The 8,763-nt window shown below is 26.0% G+C and overlaps 1 protein-coding gene across 1 annotated transcript; it reads right to left on the reverse strand.

Annotated features, from left to right (window-relative positions):
* Positions 1 to 719: 719 nt before the first annotated feature.
* On the reverse strand, positions 720 to 5,883 carry LOC103502435 (alpha carbonic anhydrase 7-like). Its single transcript, XM_017047357.2, has 6 exons — positions 5,808 to 5,883; positions 3,689 to 3,906; positions 2,819 to 3,028; positions 2,130 to 2,297; positions 1,915 to 1,968; positions 720 to 808 (listed from the first exon to the last, which is right to left on the reverse strand). The coding sequence occupies exons 1-6, from the start codon at positions 5,881 to 5,883 to the stop codon at positions 728 to 730; spliced, it is 807 nt and encodes a 268-aa protein (XP_016902846.2). The 3' UTR covers positions 720 to 727.
* Positions 5,884 to 8,763: the final 2,880 nt, after the last annotated feature.

The following is an 8,763-nucleotide window of genomic DNA, read 5'->3' on the forward strand; positions in this document are numbered from 1 at the left end:
TTTTTAAATTGTTTGCATTCTTAGCAGAGTCAAAAGGTCTTCAAGAGAACCTGATTCATAGACCATCCATCTTAATTACAATTTTATTTTTTGCAATATCTTGGAAGCATGCTTTAGGCATCCAAACTTCGACGCGAAGAGCACCAGGTGTCATGATCTAGGCGGCCAAATAATTGCTAGGCGGTTAGATTGCCAAACGACCAAAATTCAAACGATTAGATTCCAGCTATTCTGTCATAGGTGTCCATATTCAAGCTCTTACCTCCAGTTTGAAAGAACTGTTCGCAAGACGAGTTTCAACCATTTTTATTTTGCGAAATGACGACCTTTTTTAAAAACCACGTTTTTTACTTCTAAAGATTGGACTATCAATGTAATAATATAATTGAAGATGACTATTTACAAATATTTTGATAAATTAATTTCATTTTAAAGCATATATATAATCATTCAAATGAATTTAATGCAAATAAAATTCTCATTTAAGTTATTTAAGTATTTTATAGGGTAATTGCTTTAAATGGGCAAATATATTTATTCATCAATTAGTTCGTCAATTGATATGCTTAGATATTCAAAATGTAATTTGTCCTCATTTCAATCATTTTGCTATAATATTAAAACAGCACTCTGTATATTATATATATTTATTGATTTTACATAGAAGGGAATATATTGATAATCGATTAAAGAAAATACAATATATAAATCAAACCATTTCTCCTCATTATTCACTGTCTTTGGATCTTTGGAGTTGCATTGTTCTGTTGTAGATAGGTTGCAATGGTCTTGCGTTAGAATTCGAGTCCTGTTTTCACATATCAAACCTTTGATTTTTAACCAACATCTAAATTCCTTAACAAAAAGAACATAAAATAAAAAAAGATTTGTTTCCTGTAGCAAAACAAACTAAAATATTTACAAATATTTCAAAATTTTAAAATCTATGATAATAATAGATATTGATAGATCGGTATCTAAAAGTTTGTTATATTTATAAATATGTTTAGTAGTTTTATCATTTAATTAACATAATTTTGTAATAAAAAAATATGCTAGATCTTGTTTGGTAATCGATTTGGGTATTAAATAATCATCAATTTAATATTTAATATCATTAGAGAATTTAACACATACTAATTACCTCGTCCCTTAGACCAAGTTTGGTTGAGAGATTTTGTTAGGATTACTTATGTATGTCCATAAAATAATATTTGTGATATAAATGTGTCCTTCAACATGTGTTTTTCTTGGGTGTGTGTTTTAGAATGTTTTACTTTAATAAATTGGTACATATAAATTTAAAATAATAATAATAAGAAGAAGAAGAAGAAGAACCTGTATTAATTAAATTTAGACCCATCTTTAATTCAAACTTTTCTCTGTGGTATAATAGTCAAAATTAATTTATTATAGTATAAGAAAAAAAAAAACATTATGCATATACTGATATTACACTATTTTTAAATTAATTTTTTTTTTTTAAGTCCAGCCCCAAGTCATTTCAATGAACTCAATACCACCCATTCAAGTTGACTTAGTATCTCAAATTTGTTGTTCTTTCTTAAAGTGGGTTAAGTAAGGTTTTTTATTTTTGAAATATAAAATTCATATTCAATTTTTAGTTCCTTGAAGCTGTAAGATTATTCCACAATTATTATTATTATTATTATTATTATTATTATTATTATTATTATTATTATTATTATTATTATTATTTTCTTTATTCACATAATATCAACTAATTTAATTAATTTCTCAATTTTACGTAATTTTCCCTAGCTAGAGTTGTAGAATTATTTGGGATGGGAGAAGATCCATTTATTTTCTATAGTGGAAATCAAAATTAAAGGATTAATTATTTTATCAATCAAATAACCACACGTGCAGGGTTTAGAAAAATAATAATCTTACATCATGGACAGCCACTCGAAGTAATTTTACTTGCTCTTCTGTAACAGTCCTCACCTATTGAAATCAATATTAGAATTAAGTCATTGTAGTTAACAATTATAAACTGAAAAACAAATAATGTTTATGATTATGTCGTCGTTTAAATCTACCATCGTATATATATACATACATATTGAAATTTCCTATTGGAAAAAAGAAATAATAATGTATAGTACCTGATGAATGATAGTCCACATAACATCTTCAGTGCATGGTGGAACAGTAAGTGAGCCAATGTATCTATAATATTGTTTGCTACCCATTTTCAATATATTTGGATCAATTATTCCAACCACTCTCTCTTCTTCGTGTGTATTTGAGGCCACTTCTAAATCTTCTTTAATCTGATACCATCACATCATTGATCAAACAATGTAAAATTTTCCACAATATTTAGATCCTTATTGTATTTCATATTTTCATATATATAGTTTTCACCACCTACGGAAATTGGGATCTCATTTAGAGACGGTTTGTAGCTGCCCTACTAATATCTACCTTTAATATAAAAATATTTTAAATTAATTTACAAACAATGTTTGTATAATTATTATCTTGCGGAATAAATATTAATTGTGATTTATAATTTATTATATATACATGTTTACATTTGACAATCATTTAAAATGAAATACTATATTTTTTTTTTATATAATTTATTTCATTTTTAAAATTTCTAACTTACGTATACTACCGCTAAAATTTTCAAGAAACCTCATTTGGTTCTACAATATTTAAATATTAAAAAACTCTAAATAATGTTAGTTTTTTTTAGAATGGATGCTCTTTCATTGAATGTGATAGATAAAACAAAATTCAAGATGGTAGCATAACAACTCTACTAACTATGGTTTAAATGACTCACCGTTGATAAGAAGTAATCGGGTTCTCCAATTTGATACAAGATTCCAATGACAGAAACCATTCCATTTGAGCTTTCATGAACTAAGTGAGCTTCAAGATCAAAATTCTTGCCATCAATGGTGTGCTCAGAAGGTGAGTGCCAATGACACTGTTTTAGTTTATATTGAGTTCCATTCATCTCCGTGTATCCACCTCCATCCACCCATTTCATCTGTAGAACCACAAATACACTTTCTTTTTTACATGCAGCATAGATATTATACATATATAATTCATGTTGGAGATTGATTTTAAAATAATGAAAAGAATCATTTTGTTATTAACACTGAATTAACTATATAAAATGTTGAGTCAAAAGTCAACGTCATGAAAAATGTAAGTCTTGACAAATAATATAAACACAATTGAAACAAAACTCAAATTTCAAATGTAAATTCATAGTATTTTAAAATCTGAAAACTATATTGAAATCAAAATCAAAACTTAACAATAAAAGTGATTGAAATCAAAATCAAAACTTAAAAATAAAAGTGCATCATATTTCGACACACCTATGAACTAAATGAAAACTAGACCCAAAACTTATGGAAAAAAAATATGTATCTTTTTCCAATTTGAAGCTATTAACAAACCCATACATTTCAAATATTATTTAAGATCAATCTAATGATTTAATATACTTCTATATGTATCAAAGTAAGCATATAACTCAATATGGTAATTGATGTGGTCTTTCAACCTTTAGAATTGGAGATGATCTCCTATATTCAAGATTGTCGTACTAAAAAAACTTTTAAAAGCATGTTTTATATATAGAATGATTTTATATATAACAAAAGTAATCATAGCTAGGAAAAAGGAATTTAATTACCATCATGTCATGGCCTCTATTCTTGAGTGTGGCATTAGAAGATTTGTAGTTGATTTGAAGGTCACCCAAATGTGAAATAACTTCAACTCTTTCATGCAATAGATCAATTGGAGATTGCATTAACCCACCCTTGCATTTATGCCACTCTGCTCTAAGCTCTCCCCAATGGACCGGTCCTTTTTCCCCATCTCTTTCATAATCAAACCCTCTTTCATCCTCTGCATAAACAATCATAATCCTTAAACAAATAATATACAATTTGAAGGGAAAATAAAAAGAATCTCGAAGGCCAAATTTATACCACATTCTTAAAATCCTAAAAATGATTTAGAAAAATTCTCTTATAGGTGGATTGAGTCCTCTCTTTATAAATATATGTTAACTCTCCCTTAGTATTATTCTCATCTACTACTTATATCATCATATTCATCGAAAACATTTAACATTTACCAACAAAAACAGTATAATTGAAGAATGATTTAAGGTATAAAACTATTAGATAATATAAAGTTTCATCTCAAAATCAATAATTGATTACATCGAGAGAAGTAGCTCACGCATGTATATTTAAAAAAAAATTGTCCTTTAATTTTATAATGTGAGACGATGGGATATTCATTTAGAGAGTGTTTGGGGTAAGGAAAGGAATAAGGAGAAAGGAAGATTATGAAAATGAAAGGATTATAATAATCCTTGTTTGAGGGAATGAATAAGTGGAAGGATTATTATAGTCCTTGTTTGGGAGAAGGAATAAGTGTAAGGATTATGGAAGATTATTTATAATCTTTGTTTAGGGAAGAAATAAGTAAGAAGGAATATGACAATTTTTTTATTTATTTTCTTTTTTAAAAAAAATCATATTGTAAATCCAATATACAAATATTCGTGTTTTATTTACCAAAATTTGAATCTTTTATCAAAAAACATGTTTTATTAGCTTTCGTAAATACGATGTTAATTTTGAACATTTTGTACCTAAGTTTTCTATGTTAAAAAATTAATTGATGTATTACATGGGAAATAAATTACACGTATTTTCTTTAAATTAATGTTGTAAGTGCAATATCAGAAAATTGTGTATCGTTAACAATGGATTTAGAAGAGTTTATTGTTTTTTTTTTTTAATTTGTACAAATGTATATTTTTAAAATTTGTATTGTAAACCAAATATACAAATATTCATATTTTATTTACCAACATTTGAAATTTTTATTGAAAACATGTTTCATTAGCTTTTGTAAATACAACATTAATTTTGAATGTTTTGTATGCAAGCTTTCCATGCCAAAAAAATTAATTGATGCACTACATGCAAAATAAATTACATGTATTTTCTTTAAATTGTTGTTTTAAGTGCAATATTGAAATATTGCGTATCATTAACAATCGATTTAAAAAATTTTATTATTATTTTTTAATTCGTACAAATGTATTTTTTTTTAATTCGTATTGTAAATCTAATATATAAATATTCATATTTTATTTACCAAATTTTGGAACTTTTATTGGAAAACATGTTTCATTAGCTTTTGTAAATATGATGTTAATTTTGAATGTTTTATACGCAAGCTTTCCGTGCCAAAAAATTAATTGATGTGTTACATGCGAAAGAAATTACATATATTTTCTTTAAATTAATGTTGTAAGTACAATATCGAAAAACTACTTATCGTTAACAATCAATTTAAAAAATGACGACCAACGTAATAGCATCGAAAGAAAATGAGATATGGGAAACAAATATTTTTCTTTTCAAATATAGTCAAACGACGAACATTAATTATATCGTACAATTTTATTTTGAATTATAGTATTAAAATAATAAAAATATTAATAATAAAATTTTTAATTTAAAATAATAATAATAATAATAATAATATCACACCTTTTAAGGAGGAGAGAAAAACAAAAAAGAATAAGAGGAGATTGAGAAGAAGAAAGGGAAGGATTAACAAGGAATACTAGGAGATTAACTATATTCCTTTCTCTCCCCTTATTCTTTGTCCCAAACATGGAAATTTTTCCTTTCCTTCTTCCAAATAGTGCTTTCGACTCTATGAGCCTAGGATATCATATTAGGTAACAGGAGAAAAAAGAGTTCATAATTTGGGAGCCTCACCAACTTCTTGGGATCTTGCCTTTAATGAAAACAAAAGAAGGGAGGAGAAGATCAAAGAGCACAAGATCTTTCCCATATTCTAACCTACTTTCTCTTTTCTCTAGAAAATTTCTCTTTCTGTAAGTGTGCTTTAAGAATATGGATTTAAGGTGTTTTTAAAGGTTATTTATAGCATCAACTTACAATGTGAATGCCAAAAGAAACATTTGGGAACCTTAGCTTCATTTTTCTTCAACCACTCTGAATTATTTTTCAGCGAACAACAAAGTTTGAAATTTTCGGAAGAAAATGTGAACTTTACACCAAGAAAAATGAAATTGCAGTAATTAATGTCTAATCATTTGAGTATTTAAAGCAAAAGAAGTCAAAATTCAGGTGGCTTCCGTTTCAATATTGTTTTCCCCATGTTTGTTTTAAAAAATATGTTTAGTATCAGATTGAATTGATAAGAAGTTTCTCTAGAATTTCTTAGGATTTTTTAGTATTTAACAATGTCTCGTAAACGTTTAAATTAAGATGTAAAACGTTGATTTTTAACTTTTCATTTCAATTTTGTGTGATTTGTTTATCATATATAAATTAAATTTTTTATCTAATAAAACCTTAAAATTTTATTAAGCAAATTTTTTATTTAAAACATCAATAACATTCTTACGTGAATTAAAAAAAAATCGTAGAATGAAAATTTTTCATAAATATAACAAACTATAAAAATATTTATGGTGCTCGTAAAAAACTCATAAAGTTAACCATTTTTTAAATATTTTAAGTTTACCCTTCCGTCTACCATTTTTTCTATTGTCTTTTTTTCTTTCCTCTTCGTTTTTTCTGCTACAATTTCTTTCCATCGTCTTTCTTTTTCCCGCTGTGATTTCTTTCCATCGTCTTTTTTTTTTTTTTTTTGCTGCGATTTCTTTCCATCGTCTTTTTTCTTCTTTTCCTTCTCTTTTTTTACATCGTTTATGTAACGACCCAACTCTTTATACTAAATTGAGGTCATTACTAAAAAGAAACAAGGACAAGAGACACTTTTTTTAAAGGAGGGAAATTACATTTTCATTAGAAACATAATACGGAAACACTGATACATAAACGCGGAAGCAAAACTGAGTCCCCATATGGCATGTCACGGATTCTTCTCTGTCGCTCGCTAGCTTTCCTCTACCTTTACCTTTACCTGAAATATTAAACATAGAAAGAGTGAGTATAAACATATACTCAGTAAGGGACCTACTACTAGTCCCGCTATGTAACGCCCCAAAAATTAAGATAATCTTAGAGTTAATTATCTTAATTTTGTTTAATTAGATTTAATTTATTGGACGTTATTTTGAATTCATTTAATGAGAATTATTTGATTTATGTGGGAATTAAAATTAATTAAATATTCCTTTGATGAATATTTAATTAATTAGAGGTTTTGATACGTGGTGTTTATTGAGTTTTTATTAAATGGTAAGTTAAGAGGATTAAGTAAAGTTGTGGATTTTTAGTGTTGTTGAAGTTGAATTTAATTAAATAATTATGGACGTTATTTAATTAAACCGTAGGGTGGAAAGTTTATTGGAGATTTGATAATTATATGTATACGTGGAAATATATATATAATTATTATGTGAAAGGGAAAGATAATTATATTTGTTGAAATATAATTATTTAAGGAAAATATAATTATTTTTGGAGAAAGATAAATAATAATTAATTATTGTGGAAGATAATTAATTATTTGTGGAGAAAGATAAATAATAATTAATTATTGTGGAAAATAATTAATTATTTTTGGAGAAATATAAATAATAATTAATTATTGTGGAAGATAATTAATTATTTTTGGAGAAAGATAAATAATAATTAATTTTAAATACTATATATTTTTAGTAAATATAGTGTTTAAAGTATGGTTTGTTTTTTAAAATATTGGGAAAACTAGTTGGTTTATTTCAAACTGAACAATACAAACCTCTTGTAGCATGCATTGAATCAAAACTAGAAATTTTGAGTTAGATGAGTAATGAATGACAATTATTATCACTAGGATAATTCTCTTTTCTATAGTGTATAAATCCTTCTAAGATTTGAAGTTGAAGAAAGAAATTTTGTGTTCTTTTAGAGAAAAAGCAGAAGTGGTGAATTGCCTATTCAATCACTCTTCTGCGTTCAATCGTCTCTTCTGCGTCTTCTAATTAACCCACACCAAAGGGGGTTAACAAAATCTCCTAAGGTAGCAATTTAAAAATTGCCTCCTCTTTAAATTATTAATTAATTTAATATTTCAAACTATAAATTAATCCTTTCATCTTTCAAAAAGTAAAAATGATTACTAACAAAGGTCTAAACTTACCTTTTTATATGTTTACCGTTACCTTTTTATATGTTTGCGGTGGTTTGTACAGAATAACTGTATACTTTATTGAATATTAGTATTTCATTGATAATAATCAAATATTACAATCCTATATATACTTAAATTAAAAGACACTAAAAGGAAATGATATATAAGAATAATATTTCGTAAAAATAATATTTCCCAAAAATACTCTAAATATGTCAATAATTCCAATGAAATTCATTAATAGATTTGTGAATGGTTGAAAATTCAAAAGTCTAAACAATAGAAATTAAAATTTTGAAAACTAATAGATCACATAGGATGCATGAAGTTTTAAGTTTAGGACTAATCGTATGATTTGACCCGTGCATATTATTAAACTAATATAAGAGAGAATTAGTAATTAATCTTCTTAATATTTGGCGTTGAAAGTTTAATCAAATTGCTAATTATAAAAACATAATAAAAATTAAAACAAAGTTTGGGATGGTGTTGGAGATGATGAAACAAGGTTTGACTATATGTACCCAACAAGAAAATTGACCAAATCTTCGTACCAACTTTTTTGGTCATAATTTATGTTGTGTTTGAAAACTCTTTATATATCAAAGACATTATTAGTTGTAA

Source organism: Cucumis melo, chromosome 12 (genome assembly GCF_025177605.1).
Source record: "Cucumis melo cultivar AY chromosome 12, USDA_Cmelo_AY_1.0, whole genome shotgun sequence".
NCBI lineage: Eukaryota > Viridiplantae > Streptophyta > Magnoliopsida > Cucurbitales > Cucurbitaceae > Cucumis > Cucumis melo.

Bases quoted from the DNA above. Each gene is read 5' to 3' on its own strand.
- LOC103502435 (XM_017047357.2), bottom strand. From the start codon at position 5,883: ATGGGAAAGATCTTGTGCTCTTTGATCTTCTCCTCCCTTCTTTTGTTT. The intron at 1,969-2,129 runs GTACTATACATT...TGATTTCAATAG, and splicing joins TGTGGACTATCATTCATCAG to GTGAGGACTGTTACAGAAGA. The intron at 809-1,914 runs GTAAGATTATTA...ATGTGAAAACAG, and splicing joins TTCGAGTGGCTGTCCATGAT to GACTCGAATTCTAACGCAAG.